The 18,683-nt window shown below is 38.1% G+C and overlaps 1 protein-coding gene across 3 annotated transcripts in view; it reads left to right on the forward strand.

Moving 5' to 3' along the window:
* The first annotated feature begins 342 nt into the window (after window positions 1–342).
* WDR11 (WD repeat domain 11) overlaps window positions 343–18,683 on the forward strand; it is a 33,056-nt gene continuing 14,715 nt past the window's right edge. The window contains exons 1-13 of one of the 3 annotated variants that reach the window (XM_079313295.1): window positions 343–510; window positions 1,377–1,488; window positions 4,744–4,897; window positions 5,762–5,935; window positions 6,972–7,158; window positions 7,633–7,798; window positions 8,035–8,149; window positions 8,885–9,080; window positions 10,104–10,207; window positions 10,673–10,846; window positions 12,140–12,224; window positions 16,683–16,789; window positions 17,757–17,832. In XM_079313295.1, coding sequence (XP_079169421.1) covers window positions 425–510; window positions 1,377–1,488; window positions 4,744–4,897; window positions 5,762–5,935; window positions 6,972–7,158; window positions 7,633–7,798; window positions 8,035–8,149; window positions 8,885–9,080; window positions 10,104–10,207; window positions 10,673–10,846; window positions 12,140–12,224; window positions 16,683–16,789; window positions 17,757–17,832 — 1,736 coding nt within the window. In that variant the 5' untranslated portion in view covers window positions 343–424. Of the gene's footprint in view, window positions 511–1,376; window positions 1,489–4,743; window positions 4,898–5,761; window positions 5,936–6,971; window positions 7,159–7,632; window positions 7,799–8,034; window positions 8,150–8,884; window positions 9,081–10,103; window positions 10,208–10,669; window positions 10,847–12,139; window positions 12,225–16,682; window positions 16,790–17,756; window positions 17,833–18,683 lie in introns of all 3 variants that reach the window. The other 2 variants (XM_079313294.1, XM_079313293.1) reach the window with 2 other exon arrangements.

Genomic DNA, 18,683 nt, shown 5'->3' on the forward strand with positions numbered 1-18,683 from the left:
GTGTGGGGACACAGGGCACAGCCCGGGACAGGGCGGGACAGGGCACGGCTGGGCAGGGTAGCACAGGGCAGGGTAGAACAGAACCGGGCAGGGTAGCACAGGAAAGGGTAGAACAGGGCAGGGTAGCACAGGGCAGGGTAGCACAGGAAAGGGTAGAACAGAACAGGGCAGGGCAGCACAGGGCAGGCGGCGGAACCGCCGTTCCCGGGCCGCGGGGCCCCGGCCGAGCCGCGAGCGGCGGCGGCGCTGAGGCGGCGCTTCCTGCGGGGCGGTGCCGGCAGGGCCGCGGGCTCGGCTGCGGCTGCCGGGGCTGCGCCGGCCCCGCTCCCCGCCGGGCTCCGCTCCGCTGCCTCCGCCGGGCCCCGCTCCCCGCCGGGCTCCGCTCCGCTGCCTCCGCCGGGCCCCGCTCCCCGCCGGCTCCGCCATGCAGCGCTTCACCGTCAACATCAAGCTGCCGGCGCGGACGCTGACGGGCGCCCTGAGCGCGCCCAACCGCGGCGCGGCGGATTGGTGAGGGCCGGGCGGCGGGCGGGGGTGCCGGGTCCCGCGGGGCGGGCTGGGCTCTGCCCCAGCGCTGCCCCCCGTCCCTGGAGCCCCGAGCAGCGCTGGAATCGGGCTGGGACAGCGATGGGTGCGGGCCCTGGAGCGGCCGGTGCTGCTGTCCCGGGCAGGGACAGAGCCGTGGCCGGTCCCGGCACTGCCGTACGGGTGCCCACCGAAGCAGGTTGAGATTAGAGAGCAGGAAGAAATTGCTCCCTGTGAGGGTCATGATGCTCTGGCACAGGTGCCCAGATTTGCTGTGGCTGCCCCTGGATCCCTGGCAGTGCCCAAGGCCAGGCTGGAGCAGCCTGGGACAGGGGAAGGTGTCCCTGCAATGCAGGGGTGGCACTGAGTGGGCTTTAAGCTCCTTTACCACCCAAACCATTCTAAAATTCTGCAGTTAACTTCCCCTGAAGTCAAACAGGCCTCAGCAGATTTTCGCTGTTACTGTAGTAAACACTCCTTTTTTGTCCATAAATAAATGTACAAATTAAAAAAGAGATGCAGTTGATTATATCATTGCAAATGCATGTCTTACCTGTGTTCTTATACCTAAAATTTGGGAATGCTCTTTCATGAATTCTTGTGTGATGTTCTAAACTTACAGAAGAGGATTCTGCAATGGACACAAAGAGATGCTTTGTGGTGGCTTAGGATTCCAGCAGACAGTGCAATATTATTTTATAATGCTTTTAGTTACTAAATAGTACTTACCATCTGATAAACATCAAATACAGTGTCTAGTAGCTTGCATTCAAATTCAAAAACACCCTCATTCCTGACGTGAAGAGCTTTTTTTCAGTTTTACTTGCTGATGATGCTGTGTGCTCTCCCAGGGGCTGGCAGGGTTTGATTGCCTATGGATGCCATTCCCTCGTGCTCGTGGTGGATGCCAACTCTGCTCAGACCTTGCAGGTTTTGGAAAGACACAAAGCCAGTGTTGTCAAGGTGAGATGCACCTGGTTTGTGGTGTAATACTTGGTTCTGGGGTTTATGTTACTGTAAATACTTGACATGATGTTCTACGTGATTTTCACAGGAAATCAGATGTAAAATGCCAGTGTTTCACATGATCTCTTTTGCAGCTAAGTCCCATCGTGCTTGCTGAAATTTGAGTTGAGGTTGATGGTGTATCTTTCTAGAAAATGTAGAATATAAAAGATCTGGAAACATTTGTTAGTGTTACAGAACGTAGATATGTTTCTAAGCAAGCTGTTAACATAAAAGGATTTCAAATGAACGCTACAAAATATCAAGTGAAGCTCTTTGCTGCTGCCCTTTCTGGTCCTCCCTGTTGAGAGAAGTGCACCGTTTGTAAAGGAAGTTACTTTTAAGCTTTTCCTTCTTCCCTATAGAAAAGGAACAATAGCAGACAAAACTGAACATTTATTTTGTGGTATAAAATGGCTAAAATTTTAGTTTAAGTGTAGGGTACCTGTACTTTCCTTTGAAGGTTCTTGTCTTGAAATTGCAGAGTTTGACTTTGGGTGGAGAGTGGAACAGGATGTATTTCTTAGATTCTTCATTTCTTTGATTGTGGACTATGACAGATTCACTTAGGGTTTGAGGGTGGTTTGGCTGGAAGATGTGTTTGATGCTCCTTGGCACAAGTGCTGTTTATATTAGAAGGCAGTCAATAATTTATAAAGAATAATAGGGTTCTTAGGTTGAGGAGTTTTGGTGGGATCTTTTTGTATTGGAAAAGGTTGAATGTGCCTTCTGCTTTAACATTAGGTAACAAATTGTAGCAAAAATAGTTTTTTGATCTATGTAGTAATAGCATTTTAATGAGTTTTGGTTACATTCAATAGGAAACCAAGTGCTGAAGTCCAGTAATTTAGAGGATAATTTTTTCAAAGCCACTATGAACAGAAGCAGACTGCAAGAAAATGGCTAATTTATGAAGTAGAAAAATGAAAAAAAAAAAATCCCTTGTATGTTAAGAAATAGGCAGTATATAAGAAATTGTTCTGAGGCCACGATCATTGCAGATACCTTTACCTCTCTTAAGAAATTTTCTTCAATTCTTGGATTAGTTTTTCTAAAGAGTTTGTAAATGCTAAGAGCATAAATAAGCTGGAATAGCTGTGTAAGTCTGGTTTAAACTCCTTGTAGTAGAGGCTCACACCAACAAACTCATTCCACTGGGGATCTTCTCCCCAAAAACCTGTGCCTCTGTTTTGAAAAATTCCTAAACACCTCACATCTGTGATGAAGAAAACAAAGAAAAAAGCAATTGTTTCCTAATCCTTTTGCAGTCCATTTTGCTGTTTTCCTTTGAATGCATTCTTCCCTTTGGCTGTTGTAACTGTGTCTGGAATAGGCAATAGCTTCCCTCAAAATGGATCCATCTTAGTTGTCCATCTGTCCTAAAGGTGTTTGTGGGTGACTGATGACTTTTTATGAAGTGGATTATATCTGATTTTACCTTTACAAAGAGTATTGAAAACATGCTTTTATAGAAGAACATCTAATTACAAGAGAAGTTTTTTGATCCATCATAAGAATGAGAGAATTGAAATGACCTTGGTGTCATTTTTGATGCATTAATAAACAGTGATAATAAGGCTTTATAAATGAGGTGGTATAGATTGTGAAAATTCAAAAAAAGTCACCTCTGATTCCTGTTTCTGACTGGTGTTGTATTTTAAGTCAAGTAGACAATGAGTAATACAGTTACAAAATAATATCTTTTAGCAGAAGATCAGGTCCTGTGTGGGGACTTGTTGGATCAATGGGACTACAGAGAGGAAAGAGGTTAATGGTGTGGGAGCACCACATGGGCTCTGGTTAGGGTTGGTCATGTAAAAATATCTTTTTTTGTTGGTTTGAACCTGGTGACAGCTCCTCCCTTGAGAAAGGATGTTTTCCTGACTTGGAATTTGCTTTGGAGTAATATACATTTAACTGAGAAATAAATAGCTTTGTAGGTTTTTGCAATTACAGTTACACAGCCACCTGCAGATATCCTCAGGGGTAGTTCTTTCTTGAGCAGCAGGGAAGCAGGAATTGCAAAATTCAAATTTGTAGGTAGAGGAAAGTCTCTTAAGAATTCTTTGTGATTCTGGTAGAAACATGCTTTGAGTTTATAGCTGGAGTTAGAGATTGTGTGCTGTGCACGTGTCACGTTTGTTTAATTTATTCAGCTGCTTTGTGAGACACATCCTGCTCACACCTCTGAGAGGAACAGCACAAAGGGGCCAGCAGGGCTCTGAAATCTGCTGTAAATCTGGTTCATGGTGCAAAGTTAGTGGTGCCTGATGATGATCCAGCCTCAGTTTTTAAATGTCACATTTTCAGTATCTGCACAAAGTCCTGTGTTCACCTCACCCTTCTGCCACAGGCGGTGACAGCACATAGTGGAATTTTTGTAGCAGGTGAATTCCCATTAGCTTAGCAATAATGTTTCTTTTTTTCTGCTGGTTTCTGCAGTCTCTCCTGGGGCAGAAGTTCACCTTCAAAGCAGATAGCAAAAAACAGCTCCGTGTGGGATAGATAAGGAAGAAGTCAGTGTTATCCATCCCCTTGTAATCTGGGAGTTGTAGACAGTGTTTCAGATTTCAAGACACAGATTTCTCATAAGTATTTCCAATTTACAAGCCTGTGCAGCTTGAAATCCCAAACTGGAAAGTGGTACATGGAAATTAGTTGTGGCAACGTGGTGAAAATAACCAAAAAGGTAACAAGTATCAGCAATAATTTGTTTTTGTTTTGAGACAACACATAAATTAAAGACTAACCTTCCTTCCTCACCAGTACCACAATATATTTGCAAGATTAGAAAAATTACATATTTTAGGATGTGTATAAAAATGGAATGATAATTTTTAAGCTTTCATTTGTTTGGAAGTCAGTGGGTTTAGGTTTGTGGGTCCCCACAGAACCATAAACATTGCCATTTGGTTTCCTTTAAATATTTGTGTGAATTCTCTATATACATGGTGTATTTTGTTGTAGTTACCTTCAGGAACAAGGAGTGTTGGTTTATATAATTGAGAATATCAGCCATGCAGTCATGCAGCACAGTGCTGACCTACCTTAAATTTACTCAATGATGGTGGCTTAGAGGTGTGTTACAGGTGCTGTTGGCATTAACTATTACCATGCATTTTTATTGAGTTATTTCATTATCTGAAAAATATGAACTATGGAGTCTGTGCCATATATTTGTCTCCTTTAACCCATTCCCATCTGTATTTTCAGGTTAAATGGGCTAAGGAAAATTACCACCACAATATTGGCTCTCCATATTCCCTACGTTTGGCTTCTGCTGATGCCACAGGGAAAATCATTGTGTGGGATGTGGCAACAGGAGCAGCTCGCTGTGAAATCCAGGAGCATTCAAAGCCCATCCAGGGTAATGATAGTGCCTGGTGCTTATATGGGAGTTATTTTATGGAGCATTGGGTACAAATCCATCACCTGCCTTTTATAAAGTGTGCTCAGTTCTGACAGGGAATTTTCCTGCTGGGATTAGCAGCCCTCTCTATGTTTGCTTGTTCATTTTATGAGTAAATGTAAGATTTATGTTCCTCAGAGGAGTGCTGTGAGATTTAATTCATTGTGGTGATGTTTTCCAGGATCCTGACAAAAAGGGAGGATCTATTTTTATGAATTTTATTGATTGAAATAATAACATTTACTATGTCAAGTACATCTTCCTGCTCTTCAGCTGGAGTTGGGATTTTTTGGGGCATTTCAGCTATTTTAAAAACTTGGGATGATGCTTATGTTATACCTGGTGGACTTTTAAAATCTGCTATAGAAAAGTCCTCTTATGAAATTAGGTTGTTTGGTTTTTGTTATTGTTCTGTTTTATAAATCCTGTGAAAGAAAATGCAGCATTTAAAATCTGTTACTGGGCCATTGAAAATTTGTTTATTAACTACAGTTCATTTTAGTTTTATTACTTTTTCTTTGTGTGTGCGTTATAAATTGGGTTTTATTTACTCCTGACACCAATTCACTGAAGGTTTGAAGAAGTTCTGACCATGCTCTTTGAAGATTCCTACAGTTTTTCAGAACAAATGAAGCCTTTTATTTTCTATAAAACCAGGGAAAGCTCTTACCAGCTCTGAGAGAGTTGAGTGTCACACTCAGTTTCATTTTACTCTTGAGCTTAAGACTGATGAAAAGGTTTTAGAGTGGAGAAGACATTTGTGTCCAGGTCCAAACTGATACCATCCCAAATATTCATTTTCTTTCCTATTTCTTTTGACAGACATGCAGTGGCTGTGGAATCAAGATGCTTCCAGAGATTTACTGCTTGCAGTTCACCCACCAAATTATATTGTGCTGTGGAATGCTGACACAGGCACCAAACTTTGGAAGAAAAGTTATGCTGAAAATATCCTGTCTTTTTCATTTGACCCCTTTGATCCCTCACATTTAGCTTGTAAGTTTATATGTGGGTCCTGGTATGTGTGACCAGGGAAATTGTTAAACTGGAATGGAAATGTTGAAATTAAAAGTAATGGATTGGAGAGAATAATGTCAGAAATGCCAATAACAAGTCAGAAAGCAAAGACAGGGAGCCTTTGGCCAATGTGGAATCTTATTTCAGGAGGTGCTGTTGTGTGAGAAGGGGAAAAGCAGGGACAAGTGGAGAAGTTAGAGATTTAGAGATATGAAAAGAAATGTTTGAGACTTTACAAAAGGACATGTGAAGTGTGCAGAGGGAGCTGGAGAAAGCCAAGGACAGAGAGCTCTGTGAAATGTAAAAAGCTATAAAGAGATGGGTGCTGAGGGAGAAGCCAGTGAGATAAGAAGACAAAGAATAAACGTTATTTTCAACAGAAAGGTTTTTAGAGGACTCAGGGTGAGATCAGTACCAGAAGCAATTCAGGTGTCAAAGGGGAGGTAGTGCAGATTTATTAATTTTAGCAGAAAGAAATGGAGAGAAATAGAAAAGTCACCAGTTTATTTTTGAATTTAGCTTCATCACTCCTGCTCTCTAATGAGACAGTTGTCAGCCTTTGCAGTTTGGGGATTTTTTTATCTGCCATATCATTCAACCTTCTATGAGCACTTCAGGTGTACAGCTGAGCTTTGTGCTGCAACATAAATAATGTGAATTAATGGCTATTTGAGCAATCCTGTGTGTGAGAACAAAAAATGGTGATGGAGCCAGTGTGTATTCTGTCTTCTGTTTGCATTGTGAATCAAAAACAGTTGGTGAGAGAATAACTGAGCTGCTGCCAGTAATGCAGTAGTTTTTAATATAAACTTAATTTTGAAAAGTTGAGTTTCTGGGATATTGATTGATTTTTATGGACCATCTGCTGCTCTTTGGGTTCTCTAGAATAGTGAGTTTTCTATCTGATACAGTATTACCAAAGTTATTAGCATTTCTCCTCACCAAAATGTCATGAAAATAGAATACCACAATCAAATTGCAGACTGAATTGTGCTATTTCTCTTTCTTGGTCCAGTGCTCACCAGTGAAGGAATAGTGTTCATCTCTGACTTCTCCCCTTCCAAAGCTCCTGCCAGCTCAGGGAAGAAAGTTTACATCTCCAGTCCCCATTCTAGTCCTTCTCACAACAAGCTAGCTGCTGCTACAGGGGCCAAAAAGGCCCTTGATAAAGTAAAAATCTTAATCAGTAATGAAAAACCAAGGTAAGTTGCAAATATTTCTTTTCAGATGGTGCTTTGTATACCTGATTTTTCAAAGTGCTTAGGTTAAAGCCTGTAAGGTCATATACACAACAGTGTAAAAATTGAAGTAAGCAATGTGTCTAAGGGTAATGTCCCACAAATGCCAGTAAATGTCAGGGCAGCCAGCACTGCTCCTAAGTGAATTGCTTTGGATTTGGGATGTGCAAGAATTGCACTTGTTCCATTTGAATGAAGTGCAATTTTTAAAATTACTCTGTAATTTTATTTAGACAAAATTCAACAGAATGTGGTTTTGGAAGTCAGTGATGCTTTGCACTGCTCTGACAGATAAATGGAAATCTGCAGCTGCCTTGTGATCAAAATAGAGGTTACTTGAAAAAATGAAGTTGCAGAAAAAATGAAACTGTTAATTTTATTTTGAACTTGATCTGTTCATTGGCACAACCTGATAAAAGTTCTTGTCTGATTTTACAGTGCTGAATCTGTAACACTCAATGACTGTCTTCAGTTGTCATATTTGCCTTCCAAAAGAAACTACATGCTCTTACTGTATCCCAGGGAAATTCTGATTCTTGACTTGGAAGTGAATCAGACAGTGGGTGTGATTGCCATTGAAAGGACAGGGGTGCCTTTCATACAGGTGAGGAAGATTTGAATGGGTTTTATCATTGTAACAGCAAACAATTAAAACTTTTTATAAATTAATTGACTTCCTTATTCACAAATCCTGTAGCTGTAGAAATTCCTGGAAGCGTTGCCTTGATAGTAACATTTTTAATGTTTATTTAAACATCAGGAATTATAGACTCCTTCCAAATTTCCTTTGCAAAGGGTAAGATTTTGAATATTCAATCTAACATCCATCTCTCTGCCCAGGTAATCCCTTGTTTTCAGAGGGATGGGTTATTTTGCCTACATGAAAATGGTTGTATCACATTAAGGGTTCGTAGATCCAACTGCAGCATCACTGCAACTCCAAATGAGGAGCCAGGTGAGTTTGGCATCAAAAATGCTCAGAAATGAACTTTGATGCATTTTAATTAATAATTTGACACCAGTAATGACCACCATGCCTCATGCAGGGTTGTGAATCTAGTGCTGTTCTGGTGTTTTGTCTCTTATATGTTGAATTTAAATTTAAATTTAAAGTTATGCTGTGAATTCCCTGATATTAAGTACAAAATAGATTATATTAATATCCTGATTATTCTTTTATTACTAAGTAATACTTAAATTAGTAAGTGACTTAACAGTCAAATATACAATAATGTTTTAAATGAAATATTAGTGTGTTCTTTTTAATCTTTACGAGAAAAAAACATTTATTAGGCAAACACAGGATTTTGGAAGTAATTTGGTCAATTGGAAAAACGGATTTTATACCTAAGATATGGGCTTAAATTTAGATTAAAATCTGAATTATTAAACTTTTGCCTCATGAAATGTTACTAGGAATATTCTTTAAAATCTAATGTTATGAAACAGTTACTGTTTTAGATTTTGCTAGATACATATGGAATCATATATTACAAAGGCAAAGTTACATTTTGGAGAACTTTCCAGAGCTGTGTTGTGTACAGCAAGATCAAGAGTATGTTATATTTGATTGCTTTTCCTAATTGTTGCACAGGATTTCAATCCAAGTGCTCTGCCATGCTTCACATTTCCCTCTGTTATTGCTGACATCCCATGTTTTTCCCTCCTCTCTGGGCTGTTGCTGTTCCAGATCCAGAGCCAGTTCAGGAGCTGGTTTATGATTTAAGAAGTCAGTGTGATGCCATCAGAGTGACCAAAACAGTTCGACCCTTCAGCATGGTGTGCTGCCCAGTGAATGAGAATGCTGCAGCTCTCATAGTCAGTGATGGCAGGGTGATGATCTGGGAATTAAAATCCAGCATTTCTGGCAGAAATGTGCGGAGCAGGTAACGGGATTTACTTTTCTTACCAAACTATTTCATTGTGTTCTAAAGGCAGCAGGGATCCCTCTGTGCTTGGAAGTGTTCCATGAGCTCTACACATGTGGTGAAGGAGGAACAAACTGTGTCAACTGTGTCATCCAGACAGATCAGTTCCCTTTTTTGGAGAAGTGCAGGAAATTTTTTTTTTTTTTTTTTTTTTTTTTTTTAAGGGCAGTTCCGTCCTGACTGTCTGGACTAAGAAAATTAAAAATGGAATGACTATTCACTTTATTTTGAGGGGAGCATTTTCCTCTCATTTGGTTTTCTTCAGATCATATAATTTTCCTTAAGAATGGATCTCTTACAATTGTATATAAGGACCAAATGAGTCTGTAAAGAACTACAGTTTTAGTAGGGAAATGGCATTCTGCTGGATTTATATGAATTTGACACTAAGCAATAGGACTTACACACCAGGTGAATGGAATATGGTGACATCAACAATGTTTTTATATACAGAGCCTTTAGAATTTTAGATTTGGAGCAGTCTCTCCAAACATTGTCTGCAGTGATACAGTGCTTTGAACAGTCAATGTATTAAGGTTGTTCTGCTGCAATAACCCTTTAAAGTACTATGGAATAAAATAAATAACATACTGCCATAAAAGAAATAAAATTCTTTTAAGTGTCAGTAGTACCAGATTTTCAACATAGATCCTCTTGTTGCTCATCAGAGATTTAATATTTTTATTCTCAGTATTCCCAAAGTAGTGCTAGATGAATTCCTTGTGCTGCACATCCAGGAAAGCTGTTTAGAATCCAAATATTCTTGATTTTTTCTTCTTTTTTTGATAAGAGTTTTTTCTAAAACATTGACCTTTGTTAGGTAAACTGTAATATTATAAGAGCCAGGTAGGTGTCTGCTCTTTGCTGATGACAGAGCTGCCACAGCCAGCAGGGCACAGCTGCCAAGGCTGCAGGGGCTGTTGAGTCCTTGTATGGATGGATTGTCCTTGCATGAGGAACTTGTTCCCATTTCTTTTGCAGCAGTTCAAATGCATCACCTCTGTATTCCCCAGTCTCCTTCTGTGGAATTCCTGTAGGAACATGCCAGAATAAACTTCCAGACCTCTCCTTAGACAGCATGATTGGTAAGAATTTCTTTCATTGATACAACTGCTACTAATTTCTTGTGGTTTTGAGTCATTGTACATCTTACCTTACTTAAGAACTTAAGGTATTTGTTAGAGTTATTTTCTAATATGAGCTCTGAAAAAGAAGAATTACTATTTGCTAAAGAAATTATCAAAGAATCCTCTTGAGGATTTTATGTTCCAGCTTTATTCTTTGTGGGGAAGTATTTTAAAATGGAATGTGGACAAAACACTTTAATTTTTTTGCTACTAATCTTAGAAGCCTATTTGACACATCCACTCTTTGTGAAATCTAGACAGCAACCAATTTTCAGAAAAGTTTCATCATAACAAAGCTCAAGAGGAAGAAACATGTCTTACGCATTGTTTGTAATTTTTGATTATATAAATTTCGGTCTGAAAACTTTCTAGAACATCTCCAATTAAAATTTCATGCTAACAAGAGCTTTCATCTTTAAGCAGGGCAAGGTGCAAACTCTGGAGAAGAGTTGAGGAATTCCTTTCTGCAGGAAGTGCACCTCAAGTTCCTGCTGACAGGGCTCCTGTCGGGGCTGCCTCTGCCTCCCTTCGCCATCCGCATGTGCCCGCCCCTCACCACCAAAAACATCAAACACTATGAGCCCATCCTTGCTGTTGGTGGGTGCCCTGAGCTGTTATTCCTTGCTCTGAAAAGGACAGATCCTGTATTAAATACATGTATAGTTGCTGGTACAGAACTAAAAAAAATCTGTCTGTTGGTCCTGTGTTGTTTATTGCAGGTAGTGACCCTTGTATTGGTTTGGTTTTGAGTCTTGAGGTCATTTTTTCCTGCCTTGGGTTTAAGCAATGCTATCTGAAAAATGCAATATAGTAGCAAGTTTTTATTTATCCTGTTATTGACTGTGATGTTGGTCTGCTGATACACTCAGCATTTTACATTCATTCTGAATGTGTGGAAATAGAGACTTCTGCAGCCCTGCATTCCTAGACCAAATGAACTTTACAGAGACTTTATTTCTGCTCTGATACAAATTTCTAAAATTACACTTGCAGCACGTTATTTTTTGTGGATAAATCTATTTTGTCTTACTACAAATGTAGTTAAACTCATTTAGCTGTTAGAATAGTTGCCAGTGACCACTTTATTAATTTGGAATTTTCCCTATTTAAAGCTGGTTTTTTTTGGCATCCTCTTTCAGAGCTGTGCTCTAAGCCATAGGCAGTCCATCATGATGTGATGCTGTTAAAATGTAACTTGTGGTTTACCATGAGCTGCAACTGTTAAAAAAGGTGAAATATAATAATTAGAAAGCAAATAGGTGTAGAGTGCAATTACAGCAAGGTCTTTTTAAACTTAACATACCTGAATGGCTCATTTTTGGATTTCATAGAGTTGATATAAGAAGTCACTAATGGAAAATTGTAAGTTTCAGTATTTTAGAAGGTTTTTGATGTAATTGAAGCTCAAAGCTACTAAGTAACTGATTTCTAATTTGAAAAAAGTCATTATTTCAGGATGAGAAAGCAGAATTGCTTTAATGATTCCATAAAATCTACCCAGGATTCTCCCCTGGCATTATTGGGGGATAACAGTTAAAACATTTTCTTGAGGCATTTACTCATCTCCAGTAATCAAAGCAGAAAGAAACATTCCTTTCTTCTTCAGCTGGATGGGTGTGCTGTGGAAATGAAGAATAATCAGATTTTCTACAGCCTCTACAGAAAAGTTTGGGAAAATGTCTTGATCCAGGTGGATATCAGTGGCTGCAGAGGATTTAATATTTGGGATTTAAATGCTAGAAATTAACATAGTTTTTGTAAAATTGCAAAATGTAATAGTTACCTAAAAATAAGAGAGAGAGAGAAATAACTACAAGTCCTGCATTTTCACTGAAGCATGGAAGAAAAGAATAAAATGTGTGCCTGTATTTTCTTAATCAATTTTTATAGGTACAAGCAATGGCTCTGTCCTGGTGTTTCACCTCACGAGTGGACTCCTCCACAAAGAGTTAAGCATCCATTCCTGTGAAGTCAAGTAAGATTTTCCTTTTAATTCCTGCTATAATCCTTCTAGGAAAGTGCTGAAACACCTGAGTGATGTTACCCAGCAGAGTGGGTGTCTTGCCTTGCTGTTAATGAAATCAGGAAAATTGCCTGTTGAGTGCTCTACCCTGACAGTGCCTTTGCTGTGTAAGAGCTGCAGCACCCTGACAAAACTGTAATCAAAATTACATTGAAAGGAATATTGCAATTGCATCTGTGCCTGCTCATCTGGGATGCAGATCAACCACTTCCAGTCTCTTCAGTGCACTGCAGGACAAAGATGTCTTTTAAGGACAAAAAACTTTATTTTATAATTATTGAGATTGAGTCCTTTGAACTAATGCTGGTTGGTATGGCAGGGTTTATTTACTTTATCCTCTTGGGGCTGAAATTGTTGTTGAGACAGTTCTAATCCTAAGAGAATAAAGATAATTTTTTAAAGACTGAATATAGGAATCAATATTTATCCATCCTAAGAAGGAGCAAAGTAAGTTTCAAAGCTTTTATGCTGTGTGTTTTTGTGCACACAATGGCAGAACTTTTTGGGTAACTGCTGGCACAGATATTCAAGGTGGTGCTTGCTTGGTTACATATTTCCAGGCAAATTTAAGCATGAATTTAAAATACTTATTTCTGGTACAAATATTAGTAAAAATTTGTATTAGAATTGTGTCATGAAGCCTTCATCTGGTTAAGGTCTGCATTTTACTGTGCATTCTGCAAAAAGTTAAGTACAGGTTATTGAGAGCAGGCAGCCCTGAGAGTTCATGGAAACCTGCTTGGAATCTACCACCAAAATAAAGTCACTTTCTTAATGTTTGTGATGTGATTACTTGGCACTGTAAGAATAGAATTCTCCTTTCTCTTCTAAACCATTTGAATCTCTTGATTTCTTACCATTAGTTACACATGAAATTATTTTCATTTTAATTTCTGTTATGCAACACAAGAGGAGAGTTCTTTTTTCATTACAGCAATTATAGGACTCAAAATAAAAACCCCTATTCACATTTCACCTGTCAAAAAAAAGTAAGATGGAGAGGGAGGAGGAAATAAACACAATTTTGAAAAAAAGCTTTGTGCATAACTAGAAGTGTTGTTATTTGGGGATTTTTAATTTTGTCAAGGATTTGCAGCTTGTGAGAAACTTTAAGAATATATTGTCTTTATAGTAAATGCCCTCAACAAATCTTTTTAATTCATGTAAAATGTTTGTGAATTCTATTCAGCCATAAGCTGTTATCAGGGTAAATATTTTAAATATTTGTTTCAGTTTCCTCAATTGTCTGAATGACTTTCTACATAATATTTACAAGTTCAAGGGAATGCTTCAAACAATTTAGATTAAGGCATGGAGATTCTTTTCTTTTTTTAATTGATTTTCATGGAGTGTAAAAGGTTTTCTTTCACTGGGAATTCTTACTTTACCTCTAAAATGCAGACAGATTGAATAATGCCTCTGTTCCCAATTTATCTGAAAGAACACCTTCAGGGACCATCATTATTTTATGTGTAATTGAGAATACCCTGAAATTGTAACTCCTCAGTGCTCTGTATTTAGGAAGAAAATATAATAAAAATAAGGCAATTTTCCTGTACAAATCAAGTGTTCTAAGTTAATGGCCACTGAGTTTGAATGTTAGCAATTATGTTTATTTTTTTTAAGTATTCTACATACATAGTCACATGCTGATTTTTTTTGTTCGGTTGTTTTTTTGTTTGTTTGTATTTAAACTTTGAATCTATGTTGTAACTAAAAGGGAGAAGAATTGCCTTTCTGTCCTTCCTTTTAAGATAGCTCATACTTCTGAATAACCTTGAATATTCATATTATTTATGATTATTACTTCCACTATTTGTTTAGAATTATGGAAGTAATTACTCTTCTGTTGAGTTTAATTTAATTTTATAAGGAGGTTGAGGCAAGAAGTAGCAGAAATGCTTAAAGCAAACAAAGAGGGAAAATCAATCAGGACATTGCCAGGAGTGCAAGTGAGGGGAAAAATCAAGAAACATCTTCAGTGCAGAGAAGAATATATTTGAGACATGCAAATCAAATGCCTGCAGTGCAGCTTTCAGTTCAGTGGCACTTTTGCATCTCAGTGCTGCTTTTGCTTGTTCTGGTAGCAAAACAGCTGTGACTGGAGCAGTGCTGCTCATTCTTTTTTATTGAAGCTCAGCAAGTTCAAGGCTGCAACAGCTTTTATTTTTAAAATTAAAATCTCACTGACTGTAACAAGAATGTCTATGGCCTGCAGGCATGACTTGAAAATTACTACATTACATCCAAATTTTAGCAGTAGAATTGAAGCTGTTGTAGCATTTGAATTTCAGCTGACTGCTCTTTGGGAAACTGCTTTGCAAACATTCATCACCTCTTTAAAAAAACTTTCCTTTAATAGAGAAATTAGAATGAAAACTATCTTCCACCACTTTGGGAGCACATATGGTTTAATTTCCCATTTGGCCTTTCTCTTTTTCTTAAAATCCTTAAATTTAAGTAGCAGCTGCCATGTCACAAAGTCACAACAATCTATCCCCAACTAGAAATGTAATTCGTGGTTTTATCCACTTCAGTGCACTTCTTGATTTGTTTGCATTGGAAACATTAATCAAAACAATCTCACTCCTGAAGTAACTGAGACAAGTTGAATGTATAGAATTTCTAAATGTTACATTTTAAAAGAGTGGATTCAGTCTGAGAAGTGGTTGGCAGCTGAATGTAACCCTTAATTTTGGTAGCAAAGATGATTTTTATGAGGAAATTTTTGCTATTTCAATAGGGAAGCCATTACTTGTTTCCACCATTAAAATTTGAACCACTGTCTTCAGATTCTCAATTTCTATGTATGACAGTGACAAAAATTGTGTTGTTTCAGGTGCAAGCAGTTAGCTGAGTTAAGGTTTCCTTTTGAGTGTCTTGGGTTTCTGTAGATTTTTATTGGTATTGACAGATGGCCAGGCAGCAGCAGAGAAAAAAGACTTGCCCTGGTAAATCTGAGCTGATGAAAGAAGTGTAGAAAATGCTTCAGGTCTTTGCAGGAGAATGGTGAATAACTACCAGCAATAACAATGCATTGGGAGTGGACTTTCTCCAAAAAACATAGCTGATAAATGGAAAGGTGTCAGAATTCACATTTCTTCCATTTCAGAAAGCTCCCTGGATTTATGACCCTTTGGAGACTTGCAGTGTCACCCATTACTGCAGCTGTAGATTTCTACTCAGTCATGCCTGGGATGTTTCAAGTAATTATTGAATACTTCTCATTTTGATTGAAATTTAGGGTTGAACTTCTATAGGTCCTGCTGGGAAAAAGACTGGGCCCTAAATTTTTAACTTTTCTTGAGGACTTAAGAATAAAGCTTCCCATGTTTGAAAAGCTTAAACAAAAATAATATAAATATGGCTGTAAATTGTATGTGCAAAATATTTTGGGAGTGCTTTTTGTTTTCACCCATGTACATTGTATTTAGGAAACTTCTACTTTATGCAGTATGAATTGGATTTACTGACAGTAAATCATAATTACTGTTACTTATCTTAATCATGCTGCACATATTTTCCAAAGCATTCAATTGATGTAGCAGAATACTTGTCCTGGCAACAATTCTTAAGTAAGCTGAGTTTGAAGGCTTTGAGGAAACCTTAAATCCTTTTATCTGTGTTAAAATGAAGTTGAGCACGTGTGTGTATTAGAGCTCAGTTTTCTTTAGAAGAGCTCCTTGGTTTATTTCCCAGACAGTTTTTGCAGCACCAAGTGTGTGTGGGAGATGGAGCTGGAGAAGCATCTTGATTAGGAGCAGTGGATGTGGCCAATTTCTGTCCCTTTTGCCCTGTGGTGTATTTCAGACATTGAAATTCCTGAAATTCAGCCTGAGAATCTGTTCTGCCAGTGTGTTCTGAGCACTGGAACTTTACATCTTTGCAACACTGCAATGTGATTTGCTTGGGAGCTGCTTTGGTGTGATCTAAAAGAACAAAAACAAACAAGGTTTGGTTTCAGCAAAAAGACCAGGTTGTTGGTTCATTTGTGAAATTCTTCTTTTTGTATCATCTTTATTTCTCTTCTCTCTGGACTCAAAGAATGAAGTCTACCCACACTGCCACCTACATGGGTGTTTTCCTGTGTGCTGGGAAATTGGAGTTGTTTGATAGTAACCACTGATTTGATCAGAGCAGGGCTTTTAATCCACTCTAGTGCTGAGGATCTCTGAGGGGCTTTTTTGCAAAAGTTAATTGTGTTTCTAAAGCTAGTGCAGTCTGAAAATAAAGCTGCTCTTAAATGTAATTCAGTAACTTTATATTCACACCATAATGTGTTAATGTGTAGCTTCTTTGTATGCTTAAATATGATGTTTCCAGAAAATGTAAAAAAAATACTTCAGTTCAGGCTTCCAGCAATTCAAATATTTTGGTTGATATTCTCCATGCATTTCCTTCTATTCACAGGGGAATTGAGTGGGTAAGCTTGACTGGCTTCATTTCCTTTGCCACATCAACACCCAACAATCTGGGACTGGTCAGGAATGAGCTGCAGCTGGTGGACCTTCCAACAGGTTTGTGTTTCCTGAGAAATTTGCTCCAGGAGCTGACAGATTTGCTGGGGAGTGACAAGTTCTGCCTATTATTTTTTTAAATTATTCCTTCTGTTGTCATGACGAAATAAAATAATAAACATGAGCTTTAACTGTTCCTGCTGTTCTTTGTGAAGCCACAATATGTGTTTTGTCTGGTGCTCTGCAGACAGACTTGAACCAGCACCTTTGCAAAAACAACTCATGTTCTTGATAACTTTATTCATTATTCATTTATTCATGTAGCTGGCTTAAGTAATTTAGCAGTGAGCTACAAGAGGAGCTAAAGTTTATAGCTTGAATTTTCCTTGAAAGCTGAGGAGAGTGTAACTTGCATAGAAGATGCTGTTTGTAGGTCATTATTTATTTTAGTGATATCCCTAACAACTATAATTCTGCAACACTTCCTACAAGTGGATGAAAATTTTGTTGGGGATGAGATTATAAACTCCTAATATTTACTATTTTAGCTGGAAAGAAAGAGAGAATAAGTGTAGAATGTAGCTCACCATGAAATACTATCACAGTTCATGGCAGAGTTAATTTTGAAATCTCTTAATGAATTTACTCCTTGGAAATGAGAGAATCTCTCATTGGCTTTGAGTGGAAAATAATAACTCTGAACTCTCTGTGTTTATGTAATGCTGATGCATCCATTTGATTTGCTGTGCTCTGGAAGTGAATCAGGAGTTAGATTTGACAGTAGAGTTTACAATATATTTAATGTAAACTTTGGAATTTTAATGATAAATTCTGCAATGCAGTAAAATTGAAATACAGTAAAACTTTGACAATGACACCAGTAATGTTAGAGATGACAGGTGATTTGGAGATGTTCTGGTCTGCTTTGTACACTGGTTCTGTTTACAGGCAGAAGAGTTTCTCAGCTATTTCTCTATTTCTGTTCAGTTTATTGTCTGTCTCTGCTCTCCCCTGTTTTGTGCTGCAGGCAGGAGCATTGCATTCCGTGGGGAGAGAGGCAATGATGAGCCAGCCATTGAAATGATAAAGGTGTCTCATTTGAAGTAAGTGCATCAGCCTTGGGAAGTTGCTAAATTTCATTAATCCTCATGGCATCATAGACATTCCAAGAAAAAAAGCATTTCAGAGTGTACAGAAAAATATTCAACAGCATCAAGAGGAAAATGCTTCAGAATATTAATTCCAAGTGAAAAAGCTGTGAATGTTTCTGTGGCTGACTTTGTCACTTCAGGATCCAATCATATTGCAAAAACAGTAATTAATATTTTATTTCTTACAGGAATTGTGTTTTCTGAACAGGCTTTTTGATAATATTAAGGAGAGTAAAAGTGCTGAACAGCTTTTTTTCAGCTTTGATTTTGTTATGAGTTAATTCTCTTTTCTATAACTTAAGCCTTACTTAAAACTAGGAAGTTTGGCATTAAAGATTGGATGATTATTCATATTTATTTAGCTTTTGTAAGTATTTCATACCTTTATAATAATTTATAATAATTTATATAATTTATAATAATTGTCTTCTGGAAAACCAGATGTAAGATACAGTTGTTCGAAAAGTCACTTGATAAATGACTTATTTCAAGTCCTCATTATTTTGAGCTCAGGCCTGTGACAGGAGGCCCTGATCTTCATTGTATCAAAAATAATAATTGTAGTACTCTGGAAAATTACTTCACTTTCTGTATAAATGAAATTAATGTTGAATTTAATAGGACGTTGTCTCTAAATCTTCAAAGCTTCTTCTCTTCAGCTGAGGAAAAAAATTAATGTCTCTAGCTTGCACAGGAATATTTTTGTATGTAGGAGTTCCAGAGAATTTGGAAGAGTTCAGCCATATAATGTTCTTAATAATGCATTAAAAATTAAGAACAGCCATGGCTTAGATGAAGAGGCT

The sequence above is a fragment of the Erithacus rubecula genome, assembly GCF_903797595.1.
Source record: "Erithacus rubecula genome assembly, chromosome: 9".
Lineage (NCBI taxonomy): Eukaryota > Metazoa > Chordata > Aves > Passeriformes > Muscicapidae > Erithacus > Erithacus rubecula.